Below are 17,488 nucleotides of genomic sequence, written 5' to 3'. Positions count from 1 at the left end.
CAAAAAAAAAAAAAAAACAAAACAAAAAAAACCCCCAAAACACTATGGCCCCTTAAGTCCCAAGATTAACTACTTGGGACCACCCATAGACTTTAAACATCTTAGCGGAGCCCATCTAAAATATCGTTAGATATCATAGCCTCTGCACAAGATGGGAGCTACTGTCAGACACTGCCAGACTCCTCGTAGAGGAGGTACAGGTGGTTTATTACCATCTCTGCCTTCCTAATCGCTAGGGAAAAAAAAAAAATTAAAAAATATACAAAATTGGGTGCCATCCTAAGGTATTACCCCCCTAAAAAGGCAAAAATCATCTTAATATCCAAAAAGAAAAAAATATATATTTTTTCCTGAGCAGCAGTCTATAGTAATATGAAGAGTTTTTGCCCTGGTACATAAAGCTTTTCTGCTTCGCTTTCACACACACACGTGTCTTTACAGCAAATCTAATCCTATACAAAGCTCAGAGTGCAGCTGCCGGCCAGATGTTAGCGTCGCACTATAACAAATTATTAAAAAAAGAAAAAGAACAAAACAAAAACACAGACTAAAGTGGTACAATACGAATACACACCTGGGCCATCTCTGCGCTTACCTCCATATTTTTCCAATCAATAAGTACAAGTCATGAAGAATATCTGATTTGTCTTCTCAGGTTATATAAAGACAGAAAAGGGTGTTGTGGATTTACAAGGTCTGGCCGTAGTCTACAACGCGTTGGAATAGAATGTGAAAAATGTATTGACACGCCGGCGAGATGACGTACAATTTATGCCAGTTTCTCTCTTAAGCCACCCCATCCAACTCTCTATTCACTTAAAAAAGTGAAAAAATGGCAGAAAAAAAAAGTGTGCTAAAATAGGAAGTAAAAAAATTCCCCGTAAAAATTTTTCGCAAATGACAAAAAAAAAAAAATAAAATAAAAAAAGGGGATAGAAAAAAATTCATAAGGGTTTGGCCAATAGTTAACAACCTGCTTCAGCTGCAAGAAGTAAAAGAGAATGAAAAAAAAAAAAAAATGAAACAATTTCCCCACCAGTCTCTGTTCCGTCACGTGACCGCATCCGCCAATAAATGATTGTAAGCAGAGCCTGTTTGGGACCACCAGAAAGGAGGGTCTGGGGTTTATAACAGGTTTTTGTTACACATTTTTTTATATTAGATGAGCTCCCTATAGCATACACCTACCTCCCGTGTCTCGTCCGCTCCTTGGCTTTGTATCGCACACAGTACATAATGAGAACGCCTATCATGACCAGCAATACGAGCCCTCCGACCAGTCCTGCAACCAGCCCGGCGATATCCACAGAAGGGGAGTTTCCTGCAAGTATAAGAAAAAGTTAACTAAAAAATGTGGCAGAAATTAGGCCATGCAAATCAACCAACGCCCACATCCTATAAGAGGAAAGCAAAAACAAAAAAAAAAAAAAAAAAAAAAATTAGGGTGGAAACCATAAAAACCCCGACTAGCAGCAATATATAGAAGAGCTGTAACCACATGTTAGATTGGAGCGTACGATCGAGAAACCACGGAGAGGCGCTCAACACCTAAAACACTACATATATAAAAGGTGATAACCATCGCTGCAAAATATTGGTGCAATATAACCAAGAAACGACTAGGTCATTTACTGACTTTCCCACTACAAGGTGCAGGCAGGACGGGCACTTTTATCCCTGTTGGGATGGGGTGGCAGTGTCTACATGCTCCATTCATTCGCCCAGGTACGGCGATCAACAGTCAGACCCCCTAGCAGTCAGTAAGTAATCATCAATTTCACTGGTTAAGGGTTTATTGGTAAAACTCCGGAGCACTTACCTGTGTTACCTCCCTGCCCATTGTGAGCATAAGTTTTCCAAAAATCTTTCTGAAATAGAAAAATAAAAAAACACCCATCAGGACTATAATAAATGTAAAACTTTCTATATAGACAAGATAAGTTTTTTTAAACTAAAAGCATTGTACAGGAGTACTGATTTAGTTATTTTTAATTTGGGTTGTGCACACCGGCCACCGCCAACCCACTATATGAACAGTCCTGACTTGTTCGCGTCCATATTGAAGCCACTGGCACAAAATGCAAAATTTCCTTTTTGCAAACCATGCATTCTACTAAACAGTCACCAGAGGGCGGTGTGTGTGTTTTTTCCTCCCCCTTTTTCATTATTCTCCCTACTGGAAAGGTAAAAAAAAAAAATAAATAAACAAAACACTTTTTTAATGAAAATTGATCAGGAATCATCACTGGGTTTTTTGTTTTTTTTCTCTCATTTGCTTTGTACAATGATTACAAAACAGTAAGATATTACATTTTTAGTGGTGTTTATTTTACACTGGTGCAATGGACGTAGACAACACAACCTCCACAGTCGTGAACAATGAATTCAAGATAAACCAAACAACCCATACACTGTCCAAAGATAATTATAACAAAAATGTGTATGTTATTAAGTTTTGTACAATAAATAAATAATATTGCAGCTTGGCCTTTAGAAATAAGGTTTGGCTGTTTCTCCAGCCTTTCCTAGTAGGATTTAAAAAATAGAAATAATGTAATTATTGCAGCATTACCAATAAATACAATTGCAGTTTTCTGTTCAATTTCTAATCAGCATTAAAGAAATAAAATAATTAAGGTACATTTTTTTTTTTTTTTTTTTTGGGGGGGGGGGGGGGGGGGCGGGGGGTGAACACTTTTTTCTACACTGCATCATCTTTTGTAATGGCACCCTCTCCCTCCCCAACTGAGTAAAGCCTCCCCCTTTCTGGTAGCAATAGCCATCTGGCAGCAAATCACTGCCGACGCAGCTCAATCAGTTCTCGGGTGTCCATGGCAACCGCACTGCCAGACCTGTCAATCACAGTCCGTACAGATCTCCATCATTAATGGGACTGGATTATGCGACTGCACAGGAGCTCGTCTCTCCGACATGGCCCTTTTCCCCTTGCAATGCAGCACAGAAGCCTTTTCTGTATTTGGAGGAAATCGATTAGATTTAAATGGCATAAAACAAGGATCTTCTTTTTGTATTCTGTATGGTTACAGACATATGGAATATGAGAAAAAAAAAATTATATCTATATATAACACATATACACAAGCAATTGTAGAATTACAGATCATCAGTAGAGCCCCTGGCTCCGGGATACCAGCCAGAGTTGCGACAGCCGATTTTGCAAGATTCCCCACCTATAAAGAATGGAGATGTCTGTAATTTTTATCGTAGGTACACTTCACCTGTGAGAGACAGAGCCTAAAAATAAAATCCAGAAAATCACATTGTTGATTTTTACATAATTAATTTGCATTTTATTGCATGAAATAAGTATTTGATACAACAAATACAGAACTTAATATTTGGTACGAAAACCTTTTTGTTTGCAATTACAGAGGTCAGGCATTTCCTGTAGTTCTTGACCAAGTTTGCACACACTGCAGCAGGGATTTTGGCCCCCTCCTCCATATAGATCTCCAGATCTTTCAGCTTTCGGGGCTGTCGCTGGGCAACATTGAGTTTCAGCTCCCTCCCAAGATTTTCTTTTGGGTTCATGTCTGGAGTCTGGCTAGGCCACTCCAGGACCTTGAAATGCTTCTTAAAAAGTCACTCCTTAGATGCCCTGGCTGTGTGTTTCGGGTCATTGTCATGTTGGAAGACCCAACCGCGACCCATCTTCAATGCTCTTACTGAGGGAAGGAGGTTGTTGGCCAAAATCTTGCTATACATGACCCCATCCATCTTTCCTTCAATATGGTGCAGTCATCCTTACCTCTTTACAGAAAGGCACCCCAAAGTATTAGGCTTCCCCCACCATGCTTCACGGTTGGGATGGTGTTCTTGTGGTTGTACTCGTCCTTCTTCATACAAAAACGAGTGCCTCCTCTGGATCATCTAGATGGTCTTTGCTGAGCTTCAAACAGGTCTGGACATGTGGTGGCGTGAGTAGTGGGACCTTGTGTGTCCTGCAGGATTTTAATCCAGGACGGCGTAGTGTGTTACTAACATCAATGTATGAGATTGTGGTCTCAGCTTTATTCAGGTCATTGAACAGGTCCTCCCGTGTATTTCTGGGCTGATTCCTGACCTTTCACAGAATCATCGTTACCCAACAATGGAGCCCCAGAACGAGGAAGATTGACAGTGTTTCTTCCATTATCTAATAATTGTGCCTACAGTTGTTGCCTTCTCACCAAGCTGCTTGCCTAGTGTCCTGTAGCTCATCCCAGCCTTCTGCAGGTCTACAATTTTGTCCCCGATGCCCTTAGACAGCTCTTTGGTCTTGCCATGGTGGAGAGGTTACAGTGTGATTGTTTGAGTGTGTAGACAGGTGTGTTTTATACAGGTAATGAGTTCAGACAGGTGCAATTAATGCAGGTAATGAGTGTCTATGAGAGTGAGAATTCCTGCTGGTTGATTGGTGATCAAATACTTATTCCTTGCAATAAAATTTAAGTTACTCATGTAAAAAAATCATACAATGTGATTTTCTGTTTTTTTATATTTAGATCCTGTCTCTCACAGTTGAACTGTACCTACAATAAAAATTACAGATTAAAGCGGCAGTGTGTCAAATACTTATTTTCCCCACTGTATATCTTGGCCAAATTTCTACCTTCAATGCTACACAGGTCATTGTCACTTAAATATTGGGACAACGAGGGATTGCACCCCCTTTTCTCAAAGTCCATACAGTGCCTTCATGGTACATACAACCAAGTTTGTATGTGACCAGTTCTGGCATCCAATAATACGGCACTTGGCATGAGAAACTAGCGCATGAGCAGCGTTATCTAGCAGGTGCGGCTGATGGAGCGGGGTGAGATGACTGACAGTGTGGGGATGACATCAATGTGCTGTTCCTCATTAACACTGCAATGTATAGGAGAATCTTGTAATGTGTATTAGTTTGCTGATCAGTGAAAATCCTTAATGCTAATGACTGACTCTGACCAAACAAACAGTGCTGAACAACGGTCCGTGTTTCTACAAACAATAAAAATTATCTGAATGAGGACTTAATAGTTAAAATCTTGCTCAACCACCACCTTACTCTGACTGCGGTTCGCATAGCTCTTGTCCAGGGGTCTCAGAATAGCATTATGGCCACTGTACCTGCAGCTCGATTTTCTCACATTTATCCACTGGTCGGCCATTTTGTTGCGGTTTTTGAAAAAAATAAATGCGGTAAATAAAAGCACAAAAAAATGCAGGTAGTGTAGAAAGTACATACAGATTCTCGAGAGTCGTGTGTACAGTCTACACCAAATACCCAAATGTGAACCTAGCTGTAACTCTCTAGATTCACCATCTGTAGTGTTTCCAAGAGATCATTCAATAAAGGGAAAAAAAAAAAAAAAAATACACCCCAAACTCATAAGATTTCTAAACGGGAAGAGTCATCTACCTGGAGAATATTAGGACAACCTTTATCTGATAAAAGACATAAAGAGCACTCACAGTTTTCTGATCATCCTCAAAGCATTCCCGTGCCTCCTCGTAGTTGCACACCTCCTCGTAACATTCTCGCTCCAGGTTACCAGGAGTTACCAACTCAAAATCCCAACTGTTGTAAAGTAGCTTGCGGGTAAAGAAAGAATTGGCATCTTCATCCTCCAAGAACACTAAAATAAGAAAAAAAAAAATATATATGGATGAAAGAATTTGTTTTACAAGTAATTTTGGGGCGGGTTAGGTTCTAAAGAACATCTGACCCCCCTGGACCCCTTTTTTTTTTTTTATGACCTATCCACAGGAAACAGGATTAATTAATATCATTAGGGGGATCTGGCCATAAGGATCAACCACCGATCCCAAAAACATTCATTCCCATGGGTAGCTGTTCACTGGTACATAGAAAAAAAATGGAGTGGTGGTCGAGTACGCTCCCTTCAAAAAGGGATCAGTGGGGATGACAATGGTTGGACCCTCTGCGATCATATATTTATCACCATTACACAGGTCCGAATAGGTGATAAATGTATGTAGTGACACTCATTTAACCCTTCCCACTCCATGACATATCAGTCATGAATTGGGTGGGATGTGTATGGAGTAGGTGCAAAAGCTAGCCCACTCCATATTACTGGTTTTGTACTATAGCCAGTGCCTGCCTCTATCAGCAGGATCCAGATATCAGCATTTAAGTGACGAGATCCTGCTGGGGCCTCTGTTCGAGCGCCCATCGCTGCACTCTGCCATGTGATCGCATGGCGCAGATGGGTTGCCATTGCATCCAGAAGTCTTCTTAACCTAGCACAAACAACTCGCTGCTTCTGCAAAGCCATGTTACAGGCATGATTTTTATTATATACTACAATAAAAAGCAGCATGTGAAGAAATAAAAAGTCTCTAAAATAACAAGAAATAAATAGCAGAAAAATAAAATTAGAGTTACCTAAAATAAGTAATTAGAAAAAAAAAACTGAACTGCCATTTTTTGGTCACCATATCATAAAAGTTACAGTTCGGCAAGCAAAAAAAACAAAACAAAACAAAAAAAAAAAAAAAAAACCACACAAGAACACAAGCCCTCACTCACACGTCTCCACTGAAAGAACAATTAAAAAAAAAAAAATAAAAAAAAATTTATACATCACAGAGAAATGATGACAAACCTATACAAGTGGGTCTCCCCCATCTTTTACTAGACTGACAAATCTCTTCCTATACAAATATTGACAGTTCTTTCCCTTATCAAGAAAATCTGGGTGGAGAGAGCCATAATGGATGCTCCAAGGTCTCCTCATTCCTGGGCCCTGCTTAAACTATGGACTACAAAACATTGATATTATCTGCATTGAGAGACCCAGACTGCCAACGGTTCAGACAGCATAATATTCCGGACACCCACATCAGCGGAACGTAGCCTTCAGAAAAATAAAAATAGGAAATCCAAACTGGACAATGATCCTATGTAGGAAATGCTCACCTGCACTGCCTGACTTCAGCGCCGACAACATCCGGGATTCATCAGTATTCCCAGTGGTGAGTACAAATGCCTGGAACAGCAGGAGGCATCCTGCCCACCGCATGGTGCCCACCTGTCCGGACAGAACAGCAACGGTTTCAGAATAGGTCTTCACGATGAAGCAAAATTCATCACACACGTTTGACTACTCAATTTCACATTTTTATTTATTTTAAGTCACTGCTTGCTGACAGTGATTGGAAACTTTTCAGAACAATCAGCATATTTAGTAAAACAAAAATATATTAATAAATAATTTAGTGCCAGATAACAAAAGAGGCCACCTATGAGACTCGAAGAGAGGGGACTAGAGTTGGGCAAAAAGATTAGCAAGACTCTGGTTGGTAGTCCAGACCTGGGAACCTCCAACTTCAGTCGTCTACTAATAAGAAGAGGAGTCAGCAGGCTCTAGTCCGGGAGACACAAACTACGGATGAGGCCACTAGACCGGTGTCTTGCAAATCTTTTTTGCTCCACTCTAGGGGGAAGCCATCTCCACATTATTTCATTCCCATTTCAACAGGTGCAGAGAAACAACAGGAAAAAGTACAGTACAAAAATACATAAATTAGGATTATGGTAGTGTCAAGCTAAATAGTGGTAGTCATCACTGTTCCTCTCACAGGACTGCCTTGCAAAAAACAAACAAAAAAAAACAAACAAATAAAAAAACATGACAATGACATTGAGTAAAGCTCTGACGTCTAACTATATTTATTTTTATGTGCATAGTTAAATTCTCTTGTGATTCTTAAGACTGAACTTCGAGCCACCAGAAGAAAGGCTCAAGAGAGAAAAAAAGTAAACCAAATTCATAAAGCTCAGAACTGTTTCCTATGTAAAAGAAAAAAGGTCAAGGTTCTGCCTACATGTAACTGGCTGCCGCTCAGGAACACTCCTTTATATTTGTATTAGTCATGGAAGGGTTGTCCCTTTAACTCTTTGGCTGCAAGTGGAATTTTTTCTGCCCAAATAAGTGATGTTCCGTTTCACTTTGCCTTTTTCCTACATCAATCCTATTTTCAATTAATAGATAATATATATGTAGTTTGTTTTCTTTTGGAGGATTTTGAAGTGGAATTGCTACAAAAAACAAAATTGGTGAGAAGTTGCGAGTAGACATCATCATTATTATTACAATGGTCAAAATGACATCTGGCATTCACATCTCCTTAAATGAATTGCTTTATTGATCCGGTAATATCAACACAAAAAATGGTTGAATATAACACCAAAAAAAAAAAAAAAAATTAAAAAGGCAGAAAAGAAATATCCTCTGTGCTCCCAGGCAACATGTTTCAGGCCTATATGGTCCTTGGTTAAATCAGACTTGACAAAAGACCATGTAGGTCTGAAACAAGTTGCCTGGGAGCACAGAGGATATTTCTTTTCTGACTTTTTAATTTTTTTTTTTTGGTGTTGTATGCAACCATTTTTGTCCCTTTTATTCTACCGGATCAATAAAGCAATTCATTTAAGAAGAAGCGAGTGCCGGCTATCGTCTGGACTGTTGCTATTACTGGAGGATTTTGCCGCGCACTTGGACATGTGAGCCGATTGCTCCCATTTCATCGTTGATTCCCTGGTGCTAGATATGTGTTACATACAAAATACAAATATAAGTTACAATAAACAAAAAACAATGACAGACATTTAGAGAAGGGGGAGACAACCCATAGGGTAATGGTGAAGGAGACAGTAGGTTGGGGGGGTTGCGGCAGCTCCGATGGTGGAGAGTTGGCAGCAGGGTCATTGCGGGCTGTGAGTTTTCAAGTTCCAAGTGTGATAGATAATCGGACGTGTTGGGGCCCAGCGTTCCAGAAGGTTGGGGATACTTAGGAGAAGTCTTGAAGGCGATTTGGTGAGGAACGTACCAATGTGGAGAAGAGACGGAAGTCTTAGTCAGGACCGGAGAGTACGTATGGGAAGATAATTGTGATATCGGAAGATTAGTTCACATATGGAGGAGACCAATCACGGAAAACTTTGTAGGTTGAACTGGATATGTTGGGAAATTGGAAGCCAATGAAGGGATTTGTAGAAGGGAGAAGAAGAGGAGTAGTGAGGAGGTAGGTTAGTCAGGCATCACCACATGGCAATAATCTGCACATATTTAATGGCAGAGTCAGCAGTCAAGAAGAGCGTTACCACCATACAATGTCAGAACAGTTCTTATCAGACAAGAAGCACGTTTGGGACAAAGTGAGGCATTGTCCAGTGTCGGCAGCGCGGCCCACACAGCTTATCTATCCCAGCTTTCTCTGTATTGGGGGAGATGAATTTCAAGCTGGAAGTGAGAATGTAGGAAGGTTTCTATGTTGCAGGCAAGTGATGCCAAAGTTTCTAAGTCCTCATGCCTGTGGCCAGATTAATATAGAGAAATATAGACAAATATAGACAAGTGGTGGTATACCAAGTCTTCAAGCTGGCATGCAGACACACTGAGCACACTGAGACCCTCGGTTCTCCGATCCTGGGGTTAACCATTAGTACCCCCACAAGTTCACATATACCGAGCCGTGCCCTGCAATTTTCACTAGGATTCCTTGAATCCACATACATTTCAACAGTCTGTAATTGATAAAGGCCAAATGTGGCCGAAACGTTTTATTTTGGACTGCAATAAAAAAAAAAAAAATAAATAAATCAATCAAGAATTTCTTCATAAGTTGAGTGCCTAGTTTTCTATTATGTGGCCAGATTAAAGCTCACTGTGGTATGGATGACTCTTATAGGACTATATGATCAGGACGTGGCTGCCTTTCTGTGCTGCATCATATGTTGAATTACACTGCACTTGTAGAGTACAGCACAGAGCTTTATGGAAGAGCCATTTTGATTAACCCATGGGACTGACTTCCAGTGCTCCAGCTACAGTACCTGCAGAGGCCCTGTGAGAAAAATGTGTATGGAGGGGGAAGGGGGGCGTCTGTCGCACTTCACTTGTGCATCAAGACATTCGAGACACTGAGGCACTGTTGGAGCTGCACAGAAAGGTGCTGGAAAGGACGCATTCATAAGTCTTACTTCCCTACATAGAACAGGTGCAGGATACCCGGGCAAGCACCTGTGGCAGCAGCCTTCATCAGCACTTCTCATGGCCCAATGCAAAAGAGAGAGGCACCAGAGAAACCATGAATATAATTGCAGTGTTTAATGATTAGTGTGTACTTTTATTATAAACAGAAAACAAAATGACTGCAATCTCAAATAGGAGCAATCACTTGCAATAGTTTTTTTCTAACCAGTGTAAATGCCGCTGTTTTCCTGATTCCGGCACGGTTTTTCTTTTGCTCCTGCTCCCCTCTTCTCTGTATGTAAATCTAGTCAGGTTGTCCAAGAGGGCGCAGTCATCAGCTCTCCTCTGAGCATGAGGAACACCTCCATTTAGCTGGATCGCCCTCCGTCCCAGGGCTGTGGGGTACTCGGTACCCGGCCGGTGTCAGGGGGAAGGCATCACGGCAGCTGTGACCCGGTCCATGGCCCTGGGCGCCCAATGTCAATAGTGGTATGTGGTTAATGGAGTTGAATAGTTTGTGACGCCACCTGTTGTGTTCGGCAAGGGAGATGTTAAGCCTACGCTGCAGACAGATCTTCTGGGACAGATGATGGGATGCAGCAATGGTGGTATAGCCCTCCACAGGCAGGGCTTTTGTCCCAGGGCAGTGTAGACGTGGGGACACTTTGATGGTGCAGTGTCCGGTGCAGGGGATGTAGCAGTGCTGGTGGACGAAAGAAGGAAGGGTCGACACCAGGGCTTGCAGTTTCAAAGCTTTACTCACAGTTCTTGGTAACCACTTCCATGCCGTGTCCTCCGGGGCAGAGACTCAATCAACCTCCTGGGCAAGTCAGGCTTCTCCTCTCCAACACTCCGCCAACATGTACCTGTCCTGAACGACTCCTCTATTGCGCCTATTAGTGCGAAGAGCTCCAGAACCGTGGTTACTCTGAAGTTCCTCCTGTCAGATGTTCCTAACAACTCTACTTGTATGAGACAGCTGTAGCCTGATCAGGGACCTCCTGGATCCCGGCTCTCTATCCGTGTTGCTGTTGTTGTGTCCCAAGACTTGGATGGGAGTAATGCATTTACAGCCAACAACTCCACCGGTGTCTGCTGCAGAACCATAAGTGTCCATACAGCCTCGGGGACTGGGCCCCGGCCTTGCGCTGAGAACCTATAGGCAGGGTACCTCTTCCAACCCACAACTCCTCTCTGTTCTCCTACTCTTTCGTTCCGCGCTGTTCCTTCTCTCTTATGGAAGCTTAGGTTGCAGTTCTAAGTCTTTCTCCTTCTGTTCCTTTCCCGTGCCAGCTGGCTCAGATCTCTGAGGCAGCTGCAGCACTCCTTCTCTCCCTCTTCTAGGGATCCTCACTCCTGTCTGAGTGACTTCCTACTCCTCTGACCTTCTGTTGGACTGACCTGTAATTCTAAACTTTCCCACTCTTTTATACCTAACTCCACCCACCTCCCAGCACATCTCGTGTTATGAAGCAAGGACCCACGAAAGGTGCTCTGCTATCCTCTAAGCATGGAGCCGCAATCTGGTCCATTGTTGAACTATCCTGTGTGTGGGTGCAGGTGTTGGAGTGTGGAAAGGAGTTCCCAACTTACCTAGTTGGTGGGGCACTACACCTTAGGAGAAGGTGCAGTACCTCTGTGGCGACTGAGCCTCAGGGGCGCCACATAGCAAAAAATAGATTTACATACAGGTAAGGAAAGGTGCAGGAACAAAAGAAGAACATCAGCATCTACCCCATGTTAGAAAAATAAAAATAAATAAAAGATACTTATTTTACTAAATGGGCGTGTTTGAGAAGAGCTGATAACCCATAAATTAATTAGTATATATGTATATATGGCCCTTTTTAAAGGGGTTTTCCTGGATTTAAAAAAATGCTTGTCTGCACAGCCTGAGCCTGTGGAGGCAAGTGATTGGCTGCAGTAGTCACATGAATTATGTAACCGCAATTATACATACACAGACAAAAACAAGAAACACGTACGCTATTCTACCTTTTAACCCATCAGACAGGACGGAATTCAATGATACCAATAATTAGTGCACTTGGAATTTCTCCTGCACACAGTAATCCGCAGAACATTAAATATGCAGAGCTTTCACTTAACCACTATTAGCATTGTATGAGCGCTTATATTAATGTCAGTTTACATTTCTGTTGTCCCCCGAGGGAGATTTTGCTCCATTCATTAATGAGTAGGATAAGAAGGGTGTGGTATCAGACAGTCCTTTTAACATGACATTCAAGTTGGTGTCACAATGTGCACTCTCACTTACACCGTGTCTCAGCCCTCTCGCCTGTCAACCTCAGACAAACAGAAGCCATTATAATTAGATTATTACTCAAGGTAAATCCTCAACCCACTTTTCATCAGAAAATAAAGTTGCCCGTGCACTTTAAACCCAAAAAGTCAATATCCGCTTTAACAGGGGTTATCGTCTACTTGAACCTCACCAACTCCCGAGAGCGGTTGTGGACGATGGGTTATTTTTAACACAGAACTTTGGACATTCCTGACTACTATAAAAATTCTATAGTTCTAACTTTTGTAGTTATTAATTATTCAACTTATCTAATTTATTCCAATAGAATTCCACCCAATTTTTTTTTTTTTTTAATAAAATCTTTCAGTGTATATATTACACTGCCATAAGCGTGGAGATGCATTTAGTCACCACACCCTCGCCACACAGTAGTTTGCACTAAAGATATTACCTGTGAACTAGCTGAATTAGTCAACCGCATGCATACGAAGGCAACCAAACTTATTAGCTGGACAAGTTAAAGTATTATTTTTTTCCCCATGTCCTTATCTATATTCAGATTTTTTTTTGAAGTCCTGCCCTCATTTTAATCTTGCACGTGATGGTAATGAGATTGCTGAAAAAGTGCTCTCTCGTTTTTTGGCCGTGTCATTATCATCACAGATGAGATTACAATGTACAGGTAAACACCTCTATAAATACAGTAGACAATACAGGATCCACCATTGGTATTGGTCACAATTCACCTTCTCCTCCCCGCATAGGTCATAGAGCAAGCCCACAATACTCTCCTTTAAAAGTTAATGGACATACCATATCCAGGTTTTGCGTCACATTGTTCATGTAACTGCTGTAAAGCATCTCTCCGAACGTTGTTAATAGCAAATTAAGCAAGATACCTGTCCCAATAGTCATGTACATCACCATCTGATTTTTAATAAAAAATTAATATGCGAGACATTCCCTTTAAGATTCAAGATGTTATAAATTGAAGACTCTGCATATAAAAAGTCATGTGTCAGCGAGTCCAGCTATAAAAAAAAAAAAAAAAGTATAAAGCGCTATGTCATAAGACTAAGTACCATATTATTAACTTTCAGTCTAACCTACGTCTTCACCACCAGAAACACAGCCCAACTAGAGAGCTGAAAACACTTTCCATGCCGTGGTAAAGTCATGGCTCGTTATACACACACTATGGAATAGAAAACAGGACAGGGTCTGATTATACGGTGGTGCTTTATGTCTGGATACACCCCAATGCTAATCCAAGAGACTAGCTTGTCTTTATGTGGCCACACACCTTAGGCCAAATTCCAAGTATGGACCATGATGTCCAGGCCAGCCGTGGGTCTCATGACCCAAATGCCAAATCCTCCTATAGGTCTATGAGACTGTTGGATCAGGAGACCGTCTGAACATGGTGGTCCATACTGGAATTGTTAGATATGGATGTGTGAATCCGACTTGAGGGATATTTATGGAGGAAAAGGGGGAAATAGGGTGTGGTGGACCTTCCCCAGAACTAGGCAGCCAGTCACACCCAGGAAGGAGTATTTAGAAGATCAGAGACAAGACCATTCTAGGGGAAGGGATGCTCTGCCGGACTAGAACGGACAGCATACGGGTGGGAAATATGGTCATGTTGATATAACCAAAGTGGCTCAAGGCTACTTTGACAAAACAAAAAATAGAACACAAAGAGGTTAAATACCCCTCCCCTTCCTGAAACCACCAGTGTTTTTCCTGGACACCAGTATGAATAGTTACCACCAAAGTGCAGGAATCATCCAATAAGAATATCAGATAGGGAGGAAAATTAGTGCTGTCGTGGAAGGTTCCTAGAAACCGAATTACCGGTAAATCTAATTCTTGTCATGATCCATGCTGGATCATGACAGATAAAATGCACTAGTAACCTTGTTTTTTTTTTTTTCCTTAAGCTGTGGTGCTTAAAGATAGTTTTGCCTCCGGTGGCCATTGGGGTCATTGCACTGTGGTGGTTTCAGTTCTAGTTTTGCCCCTGGTGGCCATTAGGATCACTGCACTCTGGTTTCTTTGGTTTGGTGCATGTGATTGCTCTGGCTCTGCTATAGAGGAGTGTCAGGTGTTGCAATCACGTTTGGTGATATTGCTCATTTCCAACCGAGAGGGAGAGGGATCCTGGCAGCTCAGTCAGAGTCCTTGTGTGGAAGGAGTCAGAGAGGATTTCCTTGCAGCTCTGACAGAGCTTGGTTGCAGCTATTCATTAGGAAAGCTGCATTCTGGTGGACTCTGTTGCTGGGAGCAAGAGCAACAGAGCCAAGTGGTGTTCCCCTGTTTGTATTTTTCCTTGGTGTTTATTAGTACAGCGGTGGGGCCAGTGCTAGGGTGACAGGATCCGGCTCGGCGACAGGTGAGGAGCCTGTGTAGGGAACGTTAGGAGTGTGAGGGACACTGACTCAGGGGAGTGCAGGAGGTCTCCACGTCCCCGGTCCCTATCGCAGGGTCCACCGTTGTAACTGTTTTCCCTTCCCCCATGTCTTGTTGTCTGAGTTACCGGCCTGCGGTCGTGTCACACAGGACGGTCCACGTGACAATTCTAATTTCTTCAAGAAACCTTCCACGACAGCTACATCGAAGTAATACCAACAGCTAATTTCTCTAGGGGGGAAACATGGCCTGCAGCACTCGTCTGCCAATTGTTAAATCCACATTGAAATTTGGCCTATAACGCCAGGTGAATGTGTGGATGGACGACCAGATGTCGGTTCTGCATATCCGCTCTGACGAAGCATTCCCCCTTTCTGCCCATGATGTTGCTATCGCACGGGTAGAATGTGCCCTCAGTGAGGCGGGTGGAGCCAGCTCCTGTGATGCGTAGGTCAGGCAGATAGATTGTGTAATCCAATTCGCGATCATGTTCTTTGACGCCTTCTTGCCCTTATTTCGTCCTGAGAACTGGATGAATAAATTCTGGTGAATCCGCTAGGCTTCACTCTATTGTCGGTAGACAGGACCACTCTGCAAATGTCGAGCGTGTGGAAGGTCTCTTCCTTAGGGTTGAAGAGCTTGGGCCGAATGAGGACAGTACAATGTCCTGATCCCTATGAAAGTTTGAGTAGAAAGGCATGATCTAATCTCAAGATAATATCTGTAATGATTGCAAGGTAAGCTTCTTGAATTGACAGGGCCTGCAATTTTCCTATACGTCTAGCCGCAGTATTTGCGACTAAGAGGATGGTTAAAGGGTTAGGTTTTCATGGTCATGGACTCTAGAGGCTCAAATGGATCTTAGGTCAGGGTGTGTTGAGGTCCCAAGGAGGCCCCTGACTGCGGAGTTTAGGACGAAAACTTGCTGCCGAAGCCATAAAATCGTTTGGCCAGGTCAAGATCGAAGGAAAAAAAAAAAAAAAAAAAAAAAGTGCTAAGAGCTGATATTTATACCTTTAGTGTGCTGGGGATAAGGCCCTGTTCTAGACCTTTTGTAAACGTCTAGGGTCTGTGCTGCACTGGGATGGAATGGATCAGGGGTGCCTGGAGAGCACCAGGGCATAAACCTTTTCCCAGACCTTGGCATAGATGGCCTTGGTTATTGGCTTTCTTGAAGGGTTTGGATTACCCTATCCGAGAGCCATTTGGCTCTTAGGAATTCGGCCTCAACCATGCTGCCAGGTTCCATTTGCCTACGTCCGGGTGTAGCAGAGGACCTTGGTTAAGGAGGTCGCTCTTTTTGGGGTAGAAGCCAGGGCCTTCCTGGGCCATGGCAAGTAGGGCACTGTACCAACTTCTTCCAGGCCACAGAGGGGCGATTAGTATTGTGGGAACTCGGTCCGTCCGGATTTCCTGAAATGTTTTTTTGCCCGCCTCGGTATGGGTGGGCAGGCATATGAGAGGTTGGAATCCCACCATTGGGTGAAGGGCATCTACAGTATTCCTTGCACTCCGTCCATGTGGTTGAGGGAGACGAATACCCCTGTCTTCGCATTTTGCCTGTGGGCGACTAGGTCCACCTCATCTTGAGGCTAGGGACAAGAATACCATCTGGTCCAGGCGCCACTCCTCCGGATGAACGTCTTCTCGACTGAGGAAATCTGCTTGGGTGTTGTCTGATCCTTCCAGATGCACTGATCAGGAGAAGATCCTTGCTGCTATTGCCTTCAGGCCGGCGCATTTCATACCCTCTTGGATGGAGATAGGCCACTGTGGTCATGTTGTCCGAGTAGATGCAGACGTGGTGATTTTGGATTAGCGATGATGACGTTTTTTAGCGCTTTTCCTACCACCTTCAGTTCGCTCAGATTTAAGGAACTGGTGCTGATGCTCGGCAGCCATTGCCCCTGAAAATAGGATCTCTCTACTACTGTGCCACAGCCTCGTTGGCTGGCATCTGATCGGAGTGTTTTCAGGGGAAGCTGAACCCGGCTGACTCCCTTCTGAAGATTTCGGTAGTTCAACCACCACCTCAGGGCCGGTTTAAACTGACCAGGGATGGGAATCCTTCCAGACAATGGAATTTGTCGCTGCGTAGGCCAGGCGGATCCTGGAATGTAAAAGCACGTGGCTTTGCAGAATTTGGGTGTGGGCCTGAGCCCAAGAAACTGCCTGGGTGCATGTGGTCAGAGATCCTAGAGCATACATTGACTGAGGGTCGGTGCCCGCTGGTCCCTGAACCAGGTTCTTTTGTGGACAAGGTCGACCTGAAACCTTAGGTAGGAAGAATGTCTTTCCCCTTGAGTTCGAGAGAACTCCCAGAAGCTTCCTTCTTGTGGAGGGATAGACCAGGTTCGGTAGTATCCAACCCAAGGATCTTAATATCCCCGGGGTCTTTCCTACGTCCATCTTCTGACATGAGATAGATGGTACAGTGAGGAGGAAGTCGTCCAGATATGGGATAACGCCTATCCTCTGGCGCTGGATGAAAATCACTGCTTCCACCATGATCTTGGAGAGATACATGATCGGATGGATTGGCACATGGTAATATGCATCCTTCAGATCTACTGTTGCCACTACCCCCCTGATTGACTCCATTTTGAATTGCCTGTACCGGACCAATTCGCTAATGGCTTCAGGTTTATGATGATTCGGTTTTTCTCTGATGGCTTCGTCACCAGGAAGGGACGTGCGTAATGGCCGTGTCCTTCTCCGCTTTGGCACCCGCGCGTTCTACCGGAGCAGATCGCTTGGTAAGGAGCCCTGAATGTGTGGAGGCTGTAGGGAGGTTACCCCTAAGCATTACGGGGAGGGACTCTCG

General features: G+C 43.2%; 1 protein-coding gene across 1 annotated transcript in view; it reads right to left on the bottom strand.

Annotated features, from left to right (window-relative positions):
- Positions 1–17,488, bottom strand: part of PRRG2 (proline rich and Gla domain 2) — a 39,092-nt gene that overhangs the window by 10,094 nt on the left and 11,510 nt on the right. Inside the window, exons 2-5 of the mRNA XM_073570837.1 lie at positions 6,929–7,040; positions 5,458–5,621; positions 1,820–1,868; positions 1,189–1,321 (exon numbers count right to left, since the gene is read on the bottom strand). Coding sequence (XP_073426938.1) covers positions 1,189–1,321; positions 1,820–1,868; positions 5,458–5,621; positions 6,929–7,031 — 449 coding nt within the window. The 5' untranslated portion in view covers positions 7,032–7,040. The remainder of the gene's footprint in view (positions 1–1,188; positions 1,322–1,819; positions 1,869–5,457; positions 5,622–6,928; positions 7,041–17,488) is intronic.

This window comes from Dendrobates tinctorius, unplaced genomic scaffold, assembly GCF_039654945.1.
Source record: "Dendrobates tinctorius isolate UK_male_01 unplaced genomic scaffold, ASM3965494v1 ptg000028l, whole genome shotgun sequence".
Classification (NCBI taxonomy): Eukaryota; Metazoa; Chordata; class Amphibia; order Anura; family Dendrobatidae; genus Dendrobates; species Dendrobates tinctorius.
The sequence above is the reverse complement of the archived record's forward strand: the minus strand, read 5'-3'. Positions and strand labels throughout refer to the sequence as shown.